The following is a 20,958-nucleotide window of genomic DNA, read 5'->3' on the forward strand; positions in this document are numbered from 1 at the left end:
ACACCTTATCAATCCAAATTGAGTTATACTGAACCTTGAAAATACTTTGATCAGTTAATATAGCTCATAATCTTGATTTAGAGAGTTTGTATAAATCTATGTTCTTCACGCGAAGCAACTGGAAAAGAAGCAGATTTTCTTACAGCAGTTCAGCTGTGAACTATAGGAAGGCGTTTTCTAATTTCCTTTCTTAATAAAGGAAAGTGAACCTCGGGTCATGTCACTCAGGAATCTTTCTTAGCAAAATGGACTGTGGGAACCTAATAAAGAAATTATCACAGTGCATAATAGAGTTATCTCTATCATTTTGTGATGTGTGATTATACAGATAGCAAAGAAATAAATATATAAAGGTCCCAGATGGGAACTTAATAAAGTCCGGTGGTTTCTCTTCGGATTGTATTTTATGTAACGCCGTATGGCGGATTCAAACTTGACTAGCATTACTGCTAATCAGTTGTAGTTTTTTTGTGTGTTTCGCGATGCCTTCTGAAAGTCTACGATGGGAAACTTTACAGGCCTTAAAAAATTCACCAAAGGGGAAAATCTCCTTCGACCCGTTCTGGTTGGAAAGGGGAGAGGTGAGTTGCCGCCAGGTAGCTAAAAAAAACAACTAGAGCTAGCTAAACGGTAGCTAGTTAAAGTTAGCATGCTACGCTTGTTTAAAATAATCACTACAAGGGTGAATTTTATTCAAAGTGACAATTTAATCATTTAGATCAGGCAGTAAGACTTCAGCTCAGAAGCTAATCAATAAACAGTGGTTGAAAACAAAGTGTTAAGAGGCATTTACGCAAATAACGTAGTATAGTTACGTACTTTTTTATTTTTAGTCTTAAGACATCCTTTTATGGATTTTCATCAAATGACTACTTTTATTTGACAGATAACTAATGTGATTTCGTGACTTCCGTTTATAAACTGAAGCATCTATCTATCTATCCATCTCTCTCTCTCTCTCTCTCGCAAAGAAATGCAGGCTGTCAGATGAGGTCAGGCAAGAGTCTCTATACACTGTGAGGTTCAGGGATGACATTGTGAGACTGTAGTGAGGAGGGAGTAGGTGGCAGTATAGGGAAAAGGAATGTGTGTGTTTGAGAAGGAGACGGGTGCAACAGTGAGGATGTAAGGAGCAGAGGTAGTGAAGGTAGAGGACTTTAAACCATCCAAAGAAATGGACAGCACACAAGAAAGAGGAGGCAGGGGGACGAGTGTCAGGGGTGATTTGAAACAGATTTCTGTTGTTGAACTCAATGTTTATAAAAGCAGAGGTATGAACTCACTGATTCCTCATGAAGGTGTTACATGTGTAAGGCTTTACCTGATGTTTTTACAGACAGGGAAAACCCAGTGCGTTTGATGTGTTTTTGTTTTGATTAAATCATTTCAGGCTTTAAGGAGTAATACTTTCTGAAAGGATATGGCAACATGAGTGATGCATACAGTTTCTGTGTATAAACCATCTCTAAACGAAGCCCGCTTGTGTTCTTGTAGCCTCTTTTAGCAGGTTGTAAAGACTCCCCAAGCTTGTCCCCAATCGCTGGTGTCATATTGGAGCGTCTCAGCTCGGCTCCCCTGCAGAAGTCATCATCCTTCCTGGGCTCCAGATCCGGAGACTCCAGCCCTGTTCTCTCAGAAGTCTCTATTTCTTCTACCGGATCTGTCGCCGATGTCAGCGCCAGGACAGCGGCATTTTCTGCAGCAGCGTCTGTAAAGAATGAGCGAGAACAGGCAAGTCCTCAATGTCTCTCTCATGTGTCATGTTGTAAAACAGTTTTCCAATTTAACTGAATATCTGACCCTGATGCTTTTTGCTTTGTTTTTTCCTCATGTTGATGCTCTGTAGAGTCTTAGTGATAAGGTGAAGGATGAAAGTCCAGAGGCAGATGTCAGTGGAGTTTCCAGTCCTACGTCACTACCTGCCATTTCCCTCCTGTCTCCCAAAGCCATGGAGATGGCTGGCTGTATCATCAAAGTTCAGGAGGAGCATCGAGAAAAGGCTAAGGTTCAAGTTTTTGACAGTGTTTTTTTTATTTTATTTTATTTTATTTTTTTTACTGAAAAACAGCTTAACAGTGATCATCTTTTTTTTTTTTTACATTTAATTTTATTTGCAAACCAAACTTCAAATGTTTTTTTGTTTTGTTTTTTTTAACTCTTATGGTTGTATTTATTTTAGTTTGTTTGCTTTCAGCTTTTGTTTTTAGAAACTAACATGTAATCTAAACATATCAATATGTTCAGGCTTTCCTGTTAAAGTTTATGGAAAAGCATGTAATGTTAGACGCTTACTAATTACTGGAAATGGGTCTAAACTTCTTCATACTAACCTCTGCTGGCTTGCTGATCAGAGTTATATATTTTGCATGTTGACCCCTGCGTACTATATACTTGGTAAGGGTCTCACCGGACTGACTTCTATCTGTCAACTCAGTTGGCCCTCAGGGTGCGGCAGGAGATGCAGGAGAAGCACGTAGCGGTGGTTGCGAGCGCCGAGTCAGAGCAGCTGAAACGCTTTGAGGAGCTCATGGAGCTGAAGCAGAGGCAGGAGTACCAGAGTATGAGGGACATGATGGAAAGAGAGTAAGAGAAATCATGACGCATTCGAAATAATTAAAATGCGTAAAAATGTCTGAAATGTTACATGCGATTGAACACCTGGTCTGGTTTTCCACTTCCTGTACTGCAGAACGAAGGAGAGCATCGGGCGTCAAGAGAAGCTGAAGGAGGAGCAGCGGCGTAGAATAACGGTACGTTAAGTTCAGGAAACGTGAAGCTTAAACCCCTGTTAAGTTGTTTACTGAAGTCTTTAATTTTGCTTGTTAACCTTACAAAAACTGTGCATGTTTCAAAGTGTGAAACAGATTGTGAGATGCTGGATGTGCAGAGCTCTGCAGCAGGAGAAGTAGATGCTCTTTATTTTTGGTAGTCTGCTGTAGTAATGATCTCCTGCACATACTGGGGCATTTCTTGTGCTCAGTGGGGTAGAAAAAGTTATCTCGTTCCTGTGCTGTTCATGCTTTTTGTTTGTCCGTCAGCTCGTCAACCTGCGGCTGAGGGAGGCAGAGCAGCAGCGTCTTCGGGAGGCGGAACTCGAGAGGCAAAGGCAGGCGGAGGGCAGGGAGAGACTGCGTAGCCTCAACAGCATCCAGGAGGAGATCCTGCAGCTCAACCAGCTGCTTGAACCCTCCACCCAGACCAAGACGGACCTCCCACCGGCCAGCCTCAGCTCCTACAGCACCCGAGGGAACCAGCTGTGCTCCCAGGTGTCGGAGGTGGTGCGAAAGACTGCAGAGGTCGGTTTACATCAAGATTTTTAAGGTTTATGCTCCTCCTAATTTCTGCTTGTACTCATGAAATACGTGTGTTCTGCCTATTTCAGGGCAACTTCCCCAGCTTGGAGGACATGACTGTGGCAGAGCGAGCCCTGCACGAGATGAGAGCGCTTATTCGGCTGATGCAGGAGGAAGCGGCTAATGTTCGAGAGAAGAAGAAGAAGGAGCAAGAGCAGGAGGAGGAGCGCAGGAAACAGGCGGAGGTGCTGGCGAAGCAGGAGGGGGAGAAGAAGGCGGCACAGCTGGCCAAAGAGAAGGCACAGAGGAAAGGTGATGAAGGAGACGGCTCAGCTGCGTCATGCATCTGTACAGCTGGAGGTGTTGTCAGCAGCTTGTGCACAAAACAAAACATCCTGTTTGCATAAAATAATTTGGAGAATAATTATAGACCAAAGTGTGGATTTTGACTAATTTATTTATTTACCCCTCCTTTATCCAGATATATTGCTGAGTGTTTTCACCATTTCACCATCTCTTCCTGCAGGGTTGCAGAACAGCGCTGAAGACGTCACGCTGAAGTGGTACAAGGATCTGCAGGAGGCGGCCTCTCGGTGCGCTCAGTCCTTCGAACAGCTCAGCTCTGCAAAAGACGGACAGGTGGGTTTGTTCACATTCAGATGAAAGACTTCGAGATGACGGAGGAAGGACTGTGACATTCTTAAAGGTTTTAACCTACAAAGGTCCCAACAAAGACCATTCCAGCAATATTTTAATTTAATAGATTAATTCTTTGAGTGGTGAATCCATTAATCCATAATTTATGAAATGATGGACTTGGTTTCTGTGTCTGTGTAGGCTTTTACTTTAGGATCTGGACTTTGAACTAGGAATTATTTAAGTGATGACCTTAAAGATATGTTATAATGATATGTTTTAACACTGCAGGTCACTGAATTCTCGGGGACATCGAAAGGAAATTTCGTCCTGTTTTAATAACTCTGTGATTGGCCTCTTTCCATCGTTCTCCAAGCATGTTTCCATGTTTGATATGAGGGGTTCTCAGCTGAAAAGTATTAAAGACAGCATTTGGTCATTAAAAATTCAAATTTAGCTTTGACACTGAGTGTTATCTGAGTTATGGGCTCACCAATTACCCAAAACTGCTAAAATAAATACAAAAAAGAAAGTAAAAAATATATACTGTTGCAATTAAATTAGTTCACATAAATATTTGTATAATGAAGTCATAAAATTGATTTCTTTCATTTGTTATTTGCCCCCTGTTGTGGCTCTCCTTGGACAGGGCACTCTGTTGTTCAAAGTCTAGAGAGCTGTTTGTCCTTGAATAAATAAATAAAATAGAATAAAATAAAATATTTATCAAATAATAAAATAAACATAAATAAATGCACAGAGGTTAAATTGAAAGGGAAAGAAAAATAAATAAAATGAATTAATAAATAGCAAAATTTACATGGGAATGGGAAAAAAAGATACTAAAATTGAAAAGTACAAGTAATAAAATTATTGAAAAACTCAGTTTTTCACATTTCATAAATTGATGCCCTTTTTTATATTACATTCGGAGGATTTAATAGTATAGCTTTATATATTTTTTAAATTTATTTTTTAATATATAATTACTTAACTTATAATATAATAAGTTGGGTCATTTATTTTAATTTTTTTTTTAATAATAATTATAATAAAAATTATTATTATTTTGGCCACCATTTTCGAGCCTTAATAACTTTATCACAGGAGCTGATGGTGTGAAATCATCTCTGTTTGAAAACTTCATTTAATTCTTTCATTAAAACATTTTTAAAAAGCAGCTCAAACACAAGCTGACACACACGAAACATCTTCACTGTCTGTTTATGACTCGAGTGGTTTAATTTCTCCCAGACAAAGAAACTGAAGCTGGAGCTCCAGAAAGCTGCCACCATCCCTGTCAGTCAGATCGCCAGCAACTCCGGATCGCAGCTCCGAGAAATCTTCGACAAGATCGACAAGCTTCTGTCGGGACGGCCGGTCGTGTCCGGGGGGAAATCAGTATCCACCTCACAACATCCGCAGGGTCTCGAGTTCGCCAGCTACAAACTGGCGGAGAAGTTTGTGGTGAGCGTGCGCACAAAACGAATGATTCGACACAGAAGTCTGTTTGTTTGTGAAGTAATGCTTTGTTAATTTAATATATTTTGTCGTATTTGTATAAGCAAGGAGAAGCTGTGATTTTTCAATTATTATTTTTTAATATCTTTTATTTATTTATATTTTGGTTGTGTAGAAACAAGGAGAGGAGGAAGTGGCGTCTCACCACGAAGCGGCCTTCCCCATCGCCGTGGTGGCTTCTGGAGTCTGGGAGCTGCACCCTCAGGTGGGAGACCTCATCCTCGCCCACCTGCACAAGAAATGCCCCTATGCAATCCCTCACTACCCTCCGATGAAGGAGGGCACGCCCGTGGATGAATACCAGAGGATTCTTGGTTACCGCGTAGACGACTCTGGGGTCGAAGGTCAGGACAGTTTCTTGAAGAGGATGTCCGGGATGATTCGCCTCTACGCCGCCATCATCCAGCTGAAGTGGCCCTACAGCTCCAAACAAGGGGTAAAAACTGTCCCACTTCCTGCTTTTATAATGTCAAACGAGCAAAACTTCAGACTGAGGAGGAAAAGATTTCTTCCTGATTCTTATTAGGAAACGAGAAAGACTAAAGAAACAAACAAATAACCGGGGGAAGAGAAGCTATATTATTTCTGTGCATCGAGGAGGTTTTCAGGAGAATTGATTGGTTCTCAATCATTGGGCGTAACTTACTCTGGAGCATCTTAGTTACCATGGCAACGAATTGTCCAAGGCTAAACCTAAAGTTGCCTATAATGTCTAAAAGTCCCTCACTTTTTCAAAGATGTATTTATTTATTTGTTTGTTTCAGCCCGTTCCTCATGGTCTGAACCACGGCTGGCGTTGGTTGGCTCAGATGCTCAACATGGAGCCTCTGGCAGACGTCACGGCGACTCTGCTGTTTGACTTTCTAGAGGTGAGTCTGAACACATCCTGCTCATTATCAGGTGTGTTTGTTGCTTCAAACAATCAGTGGCTTGCATTTCCGGCCCATGAACCATGAAAAAGTGTCAGGTGAAATGACCACAGTCCCTGAAACTCTTTAAGCCTAAATCTAAACTTCAGTTTCTTTGTCGCTGAAAGCAGCTGTGGATAACTCCTGAGCGTTGTTTCCTTCAGGTTTGTGGGAACGCTCTGATGAACCAGTATCGGAGCCAGTTCTGGAAGCTCATCCTGCTACTGAAAGAGGAATACTTCCCCAGGTAGAAAGCACGTTTTAACAGTAAACATTTCACCTGCAGCAGTCATGTGAGAGGTTTAACCTAGAAGTGTTTCTGTGCAGGATTGAAGCCGTGACCAGCAGTGGACAGATGGGCTCGGTCATCAGACTCAAACAGTTCCTGGAGGTATGTGACATGCTGTGAAGGTTTGGATGTTTACTCAGTGAATCCTTAAAACAGACGTGTGCAGACTGTAAAAGGGATTTATGAGTACGTGAGTGAATCCCAAGCAGTCTCTGCTCTTCCAAATAAAAAGATTGATAGTTCTCTGGTACCACGATTGCATCTGAGAGGAGGGAAATGGTCTGTATTTGTATAGCGTCTTACTAGTCCCTAAGGACCCCAAAGCGCTTTACATATCCAGTCATCCACCCATTCACACACACATTCACACACTGGTGATGGCAGCTACATTGTAGCCACAGCCACCCTGGGGCGCACTGACAGAGGCGAGGCTCCGGACACTGGCGCCACCGGGCCCTCTGACCACCACCAGTAGGCATTGGGTGAAGTGTCTTGCCCAAGGACACAACGACCGAGGCTGTCCAAGCCGGGCTCGAACCAGCAACCTTCAGATTATAAGGCGAACTCCCAACTCTTGAGCCACGATCGAAAGTGGACATACTTGACAAAGGAGGTTTAATATGGAGCTGCCAGGCATGAGGATAAGGGGAAGACTACAGAGGAGGTTCATGGGTGACATGCAGAGGGCAGGAGGATGGTGGGATACTGTGAGTTGAAGGCAGATGAGCTGGTGTCAGTTTGTCGTTATTTAAAGAGAGGGCTTTTCAGTGTACACAAACACGTTCCTGTGCAGTCCTCTGGGAAACGCAACAGGGAAGGGAGCAGCAGGAAAACATGGAAAAGCATCAAATAAACATCCAGCTTGAAAACTGCAGACAGTATCTGCAGTGGAGACGTTGTTTTTATGGTCTGCTTCACTTCAGCTCTTCTTCTTTTTTCTTTTTCTTTAATCTTTTTTTGCCGATGATGGTGGAGAGCGAAGGGAAAATACTCAGTAAAGTTCCTCGGGTCAGATTCACACCCTGGCCACTCTGGCATGTGGTCGCCTGCTCACCCCGTGAGCTAAACCGGTTCCCTCATTTTAGCTCTTTGCGTGTTTTAACTTCACTCTACTCCACGGCGAGCTGATGGAGCGACAACGGCACAAACGAGAGTAGCCACCAGACCAGTTGACTCATACTGCGGACACAGCCTCCATCAACAGACGCTCTCTGCGGGTAGACGGGCTGTCCGAGGCTCCCTGTGGTTTTCCAAGGCACTGCCAGCGAGAACCATGCTGAGCCCTTCGGTCATCACGGGTCTGCAGCCGTGAAGCTGCGACTGAGCGAACAAACCACACGATGGTTAGAAAATGCTTCAACAACAGCAGTGCTCATTACTGTAATCTATAAAAAAAACAAAACAGTAAGAGTTTAATAAGCTGTTTGGTAAATGTGAAATTTAACTGGCAAATAAAGGGAAGCGTCTGAAACTAAACCTGCAGATTAACGGCTTTAATATCGATCTGCTGTGAACCCAGAGAGAGATATTTCCTCCCTGATAAAACTAATTCCATGCTTGGGTTTTTCTCCTTCTTGCACCTCCTATAATTCAAACTGCTGAATTATTCAGAAATAAAATTAAATAAAGGCCAAAAAGTAGTTGATTTACAACTCAAAGTGCTGCATGGCAAACAGTAAAACAGTTAGGGGGTAAATAATGATTGTAAAACAAAAGGGAACATAATTAAAACCGGTGTAGTGTTTACAGAAACGGGTGTAAAGTAGATCTCGTCTGGATTATGAGGAGTGTTTACAGACTGGTGGCCTAATCTGAGCACTTAAAAGTGAAGCGTTAGAAAAGGTTTGACTTCAGCTACAAGTCTTATTTTAGAGACTCTCACTTTGAAAACAGACGGAGCAAAAATGGCACAGATTTGAGAAATTCTGTAATATTTGAACTGAACTGCGTGACGCTGAGCTGGATTAAAACTTTGGAATTAAGTTGTATTCTCACTGAGCTGAGTTTAAACATCAGCTCAACATTTTAAGGGGCTTAATGATGAGATGCTGTCTGTTATTACACACAGTACCAGTGCAGTGTTGTGCTTTTATTAAAATGATTGTTTTTGTGTTTTGTCTCAGACATCGCTGCAGAGACGACAGATCAGTCCGCCCAGAGGCCAGCTGGGCTCCGGGTTCTGGAGGTCTTGACCGACGAGGACCTGCGCTGGGTGACGACGCCATTGTAGGACTGAGTCAGGCAGAAATGAACTGAGAGCATCTGTGAGTGGAAAGAAGGGAAAAAGTTGTCCTGTGGTTTTAGTTTTTATCTAAATGAGCACACTGACGTCACACACTGGAAGCCTCACGAGTCCTCTGCGTTTGTGAGGTCACATCTGCTTCTGCTGACCTGAAGCAGATGTGATCCTGCTACTGACTGAGACACCTGTGGGGTACTTTTAACCTTAATTTCATTGGCTTTTCTTAAGTTTTTTTTGTTTTTTTGTTTTTTTTTTTAAATTCCCAGGTATGTCGAGTCATTCCTCCTAAAGAGAGACGCTTTCACAGCCTTAACTTTCACGTTAAATTTTTTTGCTGATTCCGATAATAATTTTTAATAGTTTGCCTTCTTGTTTTTCTCCTTTTTGTGGCACAAAAACAACAAAATCTCAATCACAAAAATAACTGACCAGTTTTAAAGTGTTTCAGCTGCGCAGACACCGGCGAATGTCGTCTTATTTGCCGATACTTCGGTGCATTTCCACCATTGCTGCTCACGCGTCTATCGCCTTACTCACGCATAGTCTGTGTAGGCAGCTGGCAACATTTTATCATTCAGATCTCTGACATACTGGAACAAAATGTGGTGAGATTGATGAATAAAAACTGGATTAAAAGCTACTGAAATCAAAAAGTGAAAGTAAATGATTTGTCGATGAAGTAAAAATCAAATGATTGATGCTTTTAAAGGTTCTTCTTGAAAATCCCTCTGTTTTTGAAGCCATCAGCAGAACTGCTTTGACTTTATCATACTTTATTTTAGAGATGAAGAGAGATCTGCTGAAGTTAAACTCAGGCTGGGCTCTAATGCTGTGCAGTATCAATTTTATACCACCAGATGGTGCAGTGAGTAAGTTTAACCTTTATTTAACCAGGTAAACACAGCCTGACAAAAGGCAAAGCTTGTAGAGGAAATGGATAAAATAAAATAAGAAAAGAGCAGCCGCACACATCTCTAAACACTTCAGCAGCGCTGCTGGTAAAATGCTGCCCCCTGGTGGTGAGGGGTTTAGATTCCGCAGAGGGCAAATTACAAAAATTACCTTTAAAGGCTGCTCTGTTAACATCCGACCTGAAGAAGCAGATTCAGGTCACCTGCTCAGGTGGCCAGATGTGCCTGCTTTGATTTCTGAGTGGAGTAAAACATGAGAAAATGAAGACGTGTTTATTTTAAGGCGTCCAAATCAGTGAGGTTTCCAGTGTCGTTGTTTTGTTTACAGCTCTCAACATTATAAGTTTCATCATCCTGAGGAGAGAGAAGCTGCTTACTCGCAACGTTTTAGCAGAGCAGGTAGAAATCTGTTTATTCAGCCTTAATATTTTCTGTTCAAATCAAATTGTGTCAAATGATTTGGACTTTTTATTTATTTTCTCACTGTGTGGAGCAAAAATTCATGGTTTGAAGTGTTGTTTTAAATCATTGTCCATGAGAGAAACCAAAGGTTTGATCCAGACTGTTTTGTAAAGTGAAACTCAAAGTGATTGTTTTCTGAATGTAATGAAGAATAAACGAATGTATTGGTACCAGAATTAGTGCAGTCTACAGGAGTTGTTGAAAATGTGCAAACTAAATGAAATAAAATCAATCAACACTTAGTGGAAAATTTCCCTTTTGGATTTCTTGCTTTTGCTCATCACGTTGTAGAAGTCTGTCACATTATCTTTTTTTTTTTTTTTTTAATTTTTAAATTTCTTTGCTTTAATCTTCCAAAATCAGATTATTTGGGGCTTGTTCTGTGTATTTTAAACTGTCTGACATGACATTTTGAGCAGATTTGCAATGTACAGCTGTCAGAGGTTTATATGCACTGATGAAGATGAATGAATGCAATTTGAGGCTTTGAAAGATTTCTTTTCCTGGGGTGGAAGGAATGTGCAGCTTACATCTTCTCACTGATCAAAACTGTAGATGTTATTTTACTATTAATCTCTGAGAGCTCTGTTCTTTGTATCTCAGCTTCCATTTAACTGAACCTCTTCAAACATGGCAGCTGTGTTTCAGAGTTTACTGCCAAGTTTGAGGTCATTTGGATGAACTGTTCTTATCATATTTTGGCTAAAGGCTGTCTGTTTGCAGTGTTTTATCTGCAGTGACTGCTCCCTGCCCCACTTTGCATGTAGGGAGCTCGACATGTTTGTCTTCACAAAGATCCAAGACCTGCTGTGACGTGTAGTTTGGAGATGGTGGCACTATGGAAAAGAGCCGAGCACAGCTGAAGATGCTCAAATTTTCACTGGGAGTGACCAGGATCAGAAATAACTATTTCGGAGGCCGGGCAGTTTGGATGTGTGCAGAGGAACGATGGTGGATATACCTTCTAGAGAGACGATTCATAGATTTAGTGAAGGACATGCAGACGGTTGACGTAACAGAAGAGGTTGCTAGGATGGGTTGAGATGGAAGCCAATATGGCGAGCCCTAAAGGAACGCCAGAAGACAGAAAGTGAAGGTGCTGACACAGAGGAATAGCCTAAGATTTAGGGTTTCCAGGAAGGCCTTCATAGGGGGACATGGTCCTAAAAGGACCTTAATTCCTTATGCTACAAATAAGGTTTTAATTTGTATTAAAATGTCCTAAAACAAATTTTCGTAAGATTTTAAATGCTTAAAGTAGATGAAGTGAGACTGAAGTGTAATTCAGTAAAAACTGGTATTCAAGCATGTGGCTTAACCCTTTAAACCCTAACCTAATTTACCCCTTAAACCAGGGATGGGGAACTCCAGACCTCAATGGCCGGTGTCCTGCAGGTTTTAGATGTGTCCTTGATCCAACACAGCTGGTTTAAATGGCTTAATTATCTCCTCAACATGTCTTGAAGTTCTCCAGAAACCTGGTAATGAACTAATCATTTGATTCAGGTGTGTTGACCGAGGGTGAGATCTAAAGCCTGCAGGACACCGGCACTTGTCCTGCGGATTTTAGATCAGAAACACACATTTTTATAAAACTGTAACACATTAACTGCACCAACATGTGGTTTAAAAAGAAGAGACAACCTTCATGTTTACCTTTTTTATTTGACCTTTTTACATCTATGCACACTGAGTCGTTTTTATTACAGTTACTTCAGCTGCAGCTGAAATATTGCATATTAAACACATTCGGTGCCAGCTCGATGATTATTCGTACATTTTTTTACCCAAACAGTCGCAGAACATATCGATTCGTCACGGCTTGACCGACACTGCATCAGAGGAACAATCATCTGAAATAAATACAGAGAACATGAACCGTTTTTCCACACAAAGCTGCAGAAACGAGCCTCAGACTCTGCAGTCCTGAGCACAGACGATTTAGATTTCCAAGATTTTCCCATGTGAGATAAGTAGGAGTAAAACTCTAGCACAGAAATAAACAGTGTTACAAGAAATAATTTATACAACCAGTTTCCAAATTCCTATGTTCAAAAGGACAAAGCAGCGTAGGGAACAATCATGTCTTTCCTTCACACACAGTCTCGACCTGGAAATCAGTTTAAATTTGTTCATAGCCACACTGTAGACTGCCTGATGAATGAGAACGGAAAAAACCTAAAGTAATTCAAAAATATGTGGATGAAATTAGAAGACTAGCTGCATGAATATGTGCAGATGTGACTTTTTTGTTCCTTAAAAATAACAAAACAAGATCAAATGTTTCAATTATATTGTTGCAGTTTGTCTATTTCACCACTAGAGGCCAGTAAAAATGACAGACCTTTAAACAAGAGCAGATTTGATCCACAAAAGCAGCTCTGTTAATGATGGAGTCAATTAAAAACCCACTCACAAGAATTAACAGGTTCAGGTACAGGAAGTTGAGTGACCACTACAAGACCTGGCGGTGGTCGTCTTCTCGTTTCTGGTCGCCGTCCTTCAGGAGCTTTTACTGTTCAGTGTTTATAAGGCTTAGCGTTAAGACCCTCGTGGTTGAGCGTGGCGCTCTCCATGCGTCTGTACCAATATTTCACTTTGGTGTTCGCCATCATGTCATCAAACGCCTGCAGGCCATCCATCACCCTCAGGACTCCAAACACTGACTGTAACAAGAGCACAGGTGCAAAGCCTGAAGATTAAAAATAACTTTTCCTAAAGTTTGCTCACTGTTAAAATTGTGGATGTTTGTATGAAACATGTCCAGAGTTTCAAATAATTAGGCAATCCCTGTGAGCCAAAAGCTCAGGGACTGGTCAAAATGCCGTATTTCAGGGTTTTTTTCTGCTCTTGGATCTCTGTGATGTCATAAAGGAGTGGATATAATGGACTGTATACTAAAGATGGACACACTGAAGCCATTTTGTCGTGTTTTTAAATTGGATGTTAGAATTGTGAGGCGGATCTACATGCTCATTGGCTAATGGTTGTCAGTCACACAGTAAAGTGTTCCATCCAGTGTTATCTGCCTGGTTTTGTAGCATAAAGTAACTAAAATAAATTAAAATTGTGTAATTAAAAAGTTACTTTTACAGTAACAATAAACATTATGCTTTAAAACAAGCACAAATACAAAGAGTAACTTTCTTGATGGCACTCACATTGATGTGAACACCAGCAAGAAAATGATCCTTTTGAACTACAGATGTTTAAAGGAAAGTACACACATTTCTGTAAACGTAGAACAAACTGGGCACCAATGCAGCGCCTCCGTCTGGGGGAGTGTAACCAAGTTAGTTTTGTAACTTAGTTTTAAAGTTATGGTAAGGGTTAACTTAGCGGTAAGAGGCTTGAGGGGGCAATAATGGGATTGAATGTCCTCACAATGTCAATCAAACCAACATGGATCAGCGTGTATGTAGGCCCCGCCCCCAACATGCAGCGTGGAGCAGACAGTAGTCGTCGCAGGGGAAACGCTGATAACAGAAACCAACTTTTAGCCAAAATAAGATGAGAACAGCTCATCCACACAACATTAAACTTGTCACAGCACTTATTCAGCTCGTCAGCGTCACACCTGCCGAGTTTAAGTGAGGTGGAGCAAATCAACCGCTGGAGATACACAACGAACAGGCACGTGGACAAAATATTAGTAATCTAGACCTAAAATTTGTATTTGAGGCCATCAGTGCATGTTTTCTAAAACATCTGCAGAACAAGATGTATTTATTCAGGCACCTGCTGACCATTACAAGAAAACAGGTTTAAGTTGCTTCAACACTGGCTTCACTTTTCAGACCTGAAAACTACCTCTTTCTATCTCTATCAGTCTGTGGTGAAGTAAGTAAACTTTATTTATTAAGCGCTTTTCACAGACAGACAATCACAAAGCGCTGTACACAAATATTAAAATAAACAGTAAAATCAATAGACATTATATACAATGTAAAAGATCAAATGTAAATAATGTAAAAAATATAAAATATGTAGATCAACAAAAGGCTTGTTTGAACAGAAGAGTTTTTAACTGTTTTTTAAAAGAATCCACAGAGTCAAGCAAACGTAATTGTAGTGGTAAACTGTTCCACAGCCTTGGTGCAACAGACTGAAAGGCTCCGCCCCCTTTTGTCTTCAGTTGCGTACGGGGAACAACTAAGAGACTCTGAGTCTGTGAGCGGAGATGACGAGCAGCAGTGTATTTTATAAGAAGCTTGGATAAGTAATCTGGAGCCTGGCCTTTTAGTGCTCTGTATGTTAAAACAAGAATTTTAAAGCGAATTCTAAACTCTATTGGGAGCCAATGTAAAGAATATAAGATGAGAGTAATGTGAACACGCTTGGTAGAGCGAGTCAGTAGTCTGGCTGCTGCGTTTTGTATAGATTGGAGGCGAGAAAGAGATGATTTATCCAAGCTAGTAAACAGGGAATTACAGTAATCTAAGCGTGATGACACAAATGCATGAATGAGTTTTTCCAGTTCAGCTGAGGAAACCATATGTCGCAGTTTAGAGATCTTTCTTAAATGATAGAAACAGGAACGAGACAAAGATTTTACATGAGAGTCAAGGCCCAGAGAAGAGTCAAATATTACACCGAGATTTCGAATATTTGACTTGACAGATGGACAGAAAGAGGCAAGAACCTGACTGATTTTAGAATGTAGCTCAGGAGGAGCTATGATCATGGTCTCGGTCTTGTTAGTATTTAGAACAAGGTAGTTGCTTGAAAGCCAATCAGAACCTGGGTTAAGCACTGGACTAGGGTGGACAGCCTATCCAGCTGATGAGGCTTAAAGGACACATGGAGCTGAATGTCATCAGCATAAAAATGATAAGACAGGTCGCTAAAAGATTGAATGATACCAGCTAAAGGAAGCATATAAAAAGAAAATAGTAATGGACCTAAAACTGAACCCTGTGGGACACCACAGGTCAGGGCAGCAGTGTTAGAGGAGAACCTATCAGTCCTAACAGAAAAGGTCCTGTCTGATAAATATGAAGAAAACCAGTCTAGGGCAGAGCCAGATATACCAGCCAAAACCTTGAGCCTGTTAAGTAGGATTTTGTGGTCGATGGTGTCAAAGGCTGCGCTGAGATCAAGCAAAATGATCACAGAACAGTTCCCTGCGTCAGATGCCATTAATAGATCATTATAGACTCTTAAGAGAGCGGTCTCTGTAGAGTGCTGCTTTTGAAAGCCAGACTGAAAAGGGTCAAGAATGTGTAATTTACATAATAGAGACCTGAACTAATTTTCAACAATGAAGCTTTAATCAGGCTAATTTATGTACATTAAATTAGTAACAAGCCTAAGTTGGACCCTGGACCAAGCCTGAGCTGGACCTAAGCTGCGTTTCCTCACCAGGTCTGCCAGGTTGGGCTGATCTCCACCCATGAACTTCCTATTCTTGCCAATGGCTGCCACCCAGTCATTGACAGCCTTGTAGAGATCCTCCCTGACGTCGTCCTGCAGATTGTGTCTGTTGGGTCAAAGGAGTGAAAATTAATACCTCACGTCCCCAAAAAACTTAAAATTACCAGAAACACAATAGCCTGTTATCTAACACCACATACCGACTTTTCAGCCTTTTGGAGATGACAAACATGGCCGCAGCGCCAACATATTTGGCGAAGAAGCCTTCAAAAGTACCAAACTTGCCCTCGCGTACGATATAGTCGAAGGAGGCCAGGGCCTCGTTGGTGGTTCGGTACACGTTGGGAGATATGAGGTGTACGAGCCAGTCGTCAGCCCACTGACGCCACTTCATCTCCTCTCTGAAATCAGAGCAGAAAACATTTACGATCCACAGAAAAGATGGAAAGATGGACCACATGACTTTAGTTTGCAGAAAACTCCACCAACACCACATTTTCATGCAGATTTAAGATTTTTCCTCATCACACAGATCTTCATTAGAATGATGAAAACAGAAATCTCCCATTGCTAAAAGTAGAGGCTTCATATCAGCTGACCAATCACAAGCCTGAGAGCAATAATGCTCCACAGCCTTTGGGTTACACCCACGTGCTACCTTTCAAAATAAGAGTCCGCTAATAATTGCGTGTGAGAAACAGGGCTTGGCTTACTTCTGCATTTCCTTCTGTGGGTAAACTGCGACGGTCTCGCCCTCGCTCAGCATCAGCCAGTACTTGTTGTTGTACTCGATCACCTCCTTCCCCCTGTCATTCACCGACTTCATCTCCGGGTAGCAGCGAAGGATGTCGGACATGCTCTTCTTCCTGCAAAAAAAACCCCAAGGTAAGGATTTTTTTTCTTATAAAGAGGGCATAAATTTAGATATTTTATCTTTAAGAATGGAGTCCAAATAAGATCAGCTCCTGCAACCTGTGTGAGGACACCTGTCAGTCAACAAAGTGATGCCTCCAACTCAATTATCCAGGTGGATGAGCCCCACTAAGAACTGCTATGAAGAGAGAAACTATCCACTCTAGTTTTTGACAGGCAGCAATATATTATATATATTTCTAGTATACAGTTTGACCATTTAACACGGGGCATCTACAGTGACGTGCTCACTTTTGGATCCAGCCTCATGTGGCCACAAGAGGAACTGCAGTTCCTCTTGTGGCCACATGAGGAACTGCAGTTCCTCTTGTGGCCACATGAGGAACTGCAGTTCCTCTTGTGGCCACATGAGGAACTGCAGTTCCTCTTGTGGCTGGCTTACTGATGCCATTTCAAGACAAAAACACTGAGCTGGATATAAATCATGTCCAAGTGTATTCCACACCAAAGGAAGTAAGAATGAACCATTAAATTATGTTTTTACAATTAGTATTAAATAACAGCACACTTGCTGCGGTGGGTCAATTAACCCCCCCACAGAAATTTTACAAATGTTTTTCTTAAAATATTAACCCAAGCATCCAAACTCTGAGGCTTATTTAAATGTATTGCATTGTTATTTCTTTGGAAACAAAAATAAGAAACCCTGCCCTCAGAACACGAGACCAATAACAACTAGTCGAATAACAATCAGCATATTTTCTAAATTCTAATATTTTCTCAGTAAAATATAGAAATAAACTTTAATTTTGTCATATACATCAAGTACAATAATAACATTATAATAACATTTTTTAATAACAAGACTTTTAAAATTTTAGTTTTGACCTCCTAGGACCTGGCGTCCACATGTGTGGACATCACATTTTGGGTTATTTAGACCAAAATACTAAATTTTGCTCTACAAGGGCCTGATATCCACTTATGAGGACATTATACTGCTACTATTCTATCGAAATTTTAAATGAATATCCTCATATGTGGCTCTCATTTTTCTTAAAAACAAACATAAGGTAAAAAAAAAATCTGGTAATTCTTTGTATTTACATTCATCGGGCCCCAATGAGCCCAAATATCAAAGAGAAATTAAAAATGCATGCAGTGGAAGAGTTCGGGTCTTAGGAGGTTAATGCTCTGATCAGGGTGGGATGTATTTGAACCACAGAGTTTCACACCTGAGATTTTAAAGATTATTTTACACTATCAAATTATTTCTCAGAGCTTTATTTGAAGTGATTAACAGAAAATATAAACAAAATTCCTCATGAAATAACAAGTGAAGGAAGTCACAACTTACTTGTTGACTAAATAGGTCTTGAGCGAGCTGATGATGACAGACGAGTCATTCAGTTGCTGCAGATTCAAAAAAGGAAATAGAGCAGGACATGAAGGGTTTCACAGGAAAAACCGGCACATTTTTTAGGTTCTTAATTAGAGACTGGACAAAGGTTTCTTTTCTTTTTTTTGTGAACATGCTTTTCTTTATTTTCTGTCATACAAATTCTGTGAGTAAGTGACTCCTGTGAGCCAGAAGCCCAGTCCTCAGACTGCTCTTAGTGTTGGGATTTTAAGACAATATCCTTAAAATAATATAAAATATATAAATTGTGGTGAGTGAGGGTTATGACGGCATGCCAGAAATTAAAATCTGTCTGAATGACAAAAACATAACAAGTCTTAACTTTGTTCTCTCAACAGTCCCCCCCATCTCAAAGATTTAAGATGACATCAAATGTCTTACCACCTCACCATCCACCATCAGGATGGGCACCTTTCTGTAGGTAGACCACTTAATCTCCTTCCTCATCACCGGGTTCACCTCCACGATGTCATACGGCAGCCCGTGGTAGTCCAGGAAGGCTCGCACCTTGCTGCAAAACGGGCAGGTCTTGTACTGGTACAGGGTCAGCTTCAGACTGCCTCCTGGAGCCTGGAAGGAGGCAGCAGGGGAAAGGAGAGCGCTATGAGGCTAAAGTATGTAGATACTTAAGAGCTGCCACCCCCAGCTTGGCAAAGGGCAGCTAAAAAGAATGCAAGCTTATTTTTCTGTCCATCCTTTATACTGTCTATGGATCTGAAAGAACTAATGCTACTCCACAACAGGTTAACGGAAGCTGGCCAATCAAAAGAAAGTGGGCTTTTAATAAGGGGTGTGGGGCAGGAGGTGTTTAAAGAGGCAGGGCCTGAATATAGCTACTGAGGGGAAACATGAGAGACCAGTATGAGAGAAGGATTATTATGAACTGTGAATTATGCAAAGCCAGTGGTGCTTGATAAGGTGATAATACTGCTTATAAATGCTAAGTTAAACCTGCAACAGATTGCAGGTGGTGAATAGAATACCTTTTATTGTCACTATACACATGTACAATGAGACACAGAGCGTCTCCTACTCAGTGCAGATGTGTGGGAAAAGAAAGGAGGGTTCTGCAGCACTGTATAAATATTATATATATATATATATATATAACAGTATTCCAAATGACAACAGCCAAACCATGTGCAAGAACACCTCAAGGCTTCAAGAGCAAGCGTTTGTGAAGCACAGTGACTGCAAAGGTTTATTGCGGATGGCTATTACAGCTGTGCATGCACAGATAAAGGGGATCCAGGCCCAGAGTTTGGAAACGTTTGCAGACACACAGACAGCAGTGATCCACAGCATTTCTCCAGCCACTAACACACCGTAAAGCAGACCGCCTGTAGTTCATACAGAGCAGATCCAGTAAAAGCAAAACGTTACAGACAAATCTGTAAACTTAATTTTAAAACTAAACAACAGCGCATTTTGAAAGCTTTTATTGTGTTTCTACTCCAGTAGAAACACAATAAAAGGCAGTATTCATTAGAAGTGGCAGGTGTCCGCAGCAGCTGGGGTTTGACAAGTGACCCGGGCTGCACACACCTCAGGCAGGTGAGCTTACTGCAGGCAGACGGTGATGATCAAAGACACCCACTTACCTCACTGACCTTCCTCTCCTCCTCGGCCAGGTGCTGCTGGACGGACAGCTTCACAGTCTGATATAAACCCAAACCTCCACCCAGCAGGAAGGCGCAGCCCAGCACCCTGCCTCCCCCTTGGCGTACACCGGAGAGCAGTTTGGACCGGAACCCCGCTCCGCCGGTGCCGTACGCCCTCCTGGATCCGTGCGCGCCCACATTCCCCAGCAGGTAGGAGAAGGCGCCGGACCGACGGGCTGCTGGAGACTCTAGAAAAGACAAGCCGACCTTAGTGAGTGTTCTGGCGCAGGAGGCTGCCATGTTGGCTTTACATAAAGTCCCAGAATGCACCACGAGGGATAGGGGTTTAGGCGCCCTGAGCTGAGCCTGTCAGGGTGTGTGCCGCCCCTAGTGGCGCGCAAAGGCAAAACCTGAGAAAAGGTGCAATAAAAAGGGAACCAAGGGGGCAAAAAGACATCAAATAGATGCAAAACCGCTAAATGATGAACAGAGAAAAGCAAAATCACCACAAAGAGATAAAATAACTGTAAAGAGACAAAAACAAACAAACAAGCAGATAAAGTTAGAGAGGTCAGGTTGAGACGGTTTGGACATGTGCAGATGAAAGATGGTAACTTTACTAGATAAATGATGTTGAATGTGGAGGTGTAAGACAGGAGAAAAAGAGGAACACCTCAGAGGAGGTTCATGGGTGTAGTGCAGAGGGCACGCAGAAGAAGATGCTGGGAATAGGGATAGGGTGAGATGGAGACAGATGCAGATGTAAAACCAAGAGATGCAAACATGACATCATCACAGACCTCAGAGGACCACAAAGACCTGCAAATTACAACTACATGGAAAACAACAGGATGCGAAACCGCCATAAAGAGATGCTAAAAATAACCAAGTGGAGACTAAGAGTCACTGCAAAGATGGAAACAATAATTAAATTGGAAAAGCAACCATAAAGAACATAAAACAGATACAAATAGATGCAAAATGATCTAAAACTGATACTGAATAACAATAGCAAAGCGATACCTTTTTGTCTTTTTATTTTGTTTTGCTAATATTCACATTATTCCTTATTCACCTTTGTTTTACTGAGCTGAATGTTTTTGTTTTTTGTGTGTGTTTTAGCTGCTTTATGACAGGATTTTTCTCAACTTTTGGAATAAATTAAGTATATTTACTTCCAGACCTGTGAAATTATGTGGGATATCACATAAATTTAATTGAACTGAACAGTAAATAATATTGGACTTCTGACGACTTCTCTGCAGTTTTAACACAGACGTCCACTGGCCAAGTTCGCCCTTTTAAAGGGCTATTTCCGGCCCTCGTGCCATAGGTTTTACACGACTTTGTGTTTAGATCGTCGTTGTTAGTTTTGTTTTATTTTAAATAATTGATAAATGTGTTTTAAATGCAAAATATTTACATAATT

The 20,958-nt window shown here is 41.4% G+C and overlaps 2 protein-coding genes across 2 annotated transcripts; one reads left to right on the forward strand and one right to left on the reverse strand.

Moving 5' to 3' along the window:
* The first annotated feature begins 376 nt into the window (after positions 1 to 376).
* On the forward strand, positions 377 to 12,006 carry gle1 (GLE1 RNA export mediator). The gene is made up of 14 exons (XM_085181162.1): positions 377 to 581; positions 1,495 to 1,731; positions 1,847 to 2,005; positions 2,435 to 2,583; positions 2,690 to 2,750; positions 3,039 to 3,296; positions 3,383 to 3,605; positions 3,820 to 3,932; positions 5,184 to 5,396; positions 5,566 to 5,886; positions 6,215 to 6,319; positions 6,523 to 6,605; positions 6,686 to 6,749; positions 8,771 to 12,006. The coding sequence occupies exons 1-14, from the start codon at positions 483 to 485 to the stop codon at positions 8,837 to 8,839; spliced, it is 2,154 nt and encodes a 717-aa protein (XP_085037288.1). The 5' UTR covers positions 377 to 482; the 3' UTR covers positions 8,840 to 12,006.
* ptgesl (prostaglandin E synthase 2-like) lies at positions 11,908 to 19,864 on the reverse strand. The gene is made up of 7 exons (XM_085181169.1): positions 19,530 to 19,864; positions 18,310 to 18,498; positions 17,866 to 17,921; positions 16,349 to 16,501; positions 15,836 to 16,036; positions 15,624 to 15,741; positions 11,908 to 12,928 (listed from the first exon to the last, which is right to left on the reverse strand). The coding sequence occupies exons 1-7, from the start codon at positions 19,827 to 19,829 to the stop codon at positions 12,782 to 12,784; spliced, it is 1,164 nt and encodes a 387-aa protein (XP_085037295.1). The 5' UTR covers positions 19,830 to 19,864; the 3' UTR covers positions 11,908 to 12,781.
* Between the last annotated feature and the right edge of the window lie 1,094 nt (positions 19,865 to 20,958).

The sequence above is a fragment of the Neolamprologus multifasciatus genome, chromosome 12 (genome assembly GCF_963576455.1).
Source record: "Neolamprologus multifasciatus chromosome 12, fNeoMul1.2, whole genome shotgun sequence".
In the NCBI taxonomy this organism is placed as follows: Eukaryota; Metazoa; Chordata; class Actinopteri; order Cichliformes; family Cichlidae; genus Neolamprologus; species Neolamprologus multifasciatus.

Coding starts and splice junctions, on each gene's coding strand:
- ptgesl (XM_085181169.1), bottom strand. CDS start 19,829: ATGGCAGCCTCCTGCGCCAGAACACTCACTAAGGTCGGCTTGTCTTTT. Junction 18,499..19,529: donor AGGAGAGGAAGGTCAGTGAG/GTAAGTGGGTGT, acceptor GCCTCCTTCCAG/GCTCCAGGAGGCAGTCTGAA. Junction 15,742..15,835: donor TCCAAAAGGCTGAAAAGTCG/GTATGTGGTGTT, acceptor TTGACCCAACAG/ACACAATCTGCAGGACGACG.
- gle1 (XM_085181162.1), top strand. CDS start 483: ATGCCTTCTGAAAGTCTACGATGGGAAACTTTACAGGCCTTAAAAAAT. Junction 2,584..2,689: donor AGGGACATGATGGAAAGAGA/GTAAGAGAAATC, acceptor CCTGTACTGCAG/AACGAAGGAGAGCATCGGGC. Junction 3,606..3,819: donor AGAGAAGGCACAGAGGAAAG/GTGATGAAGGAG, acceptor CTCTTCCTGCAG/GGTTGCAGAACAGCGCTGAA.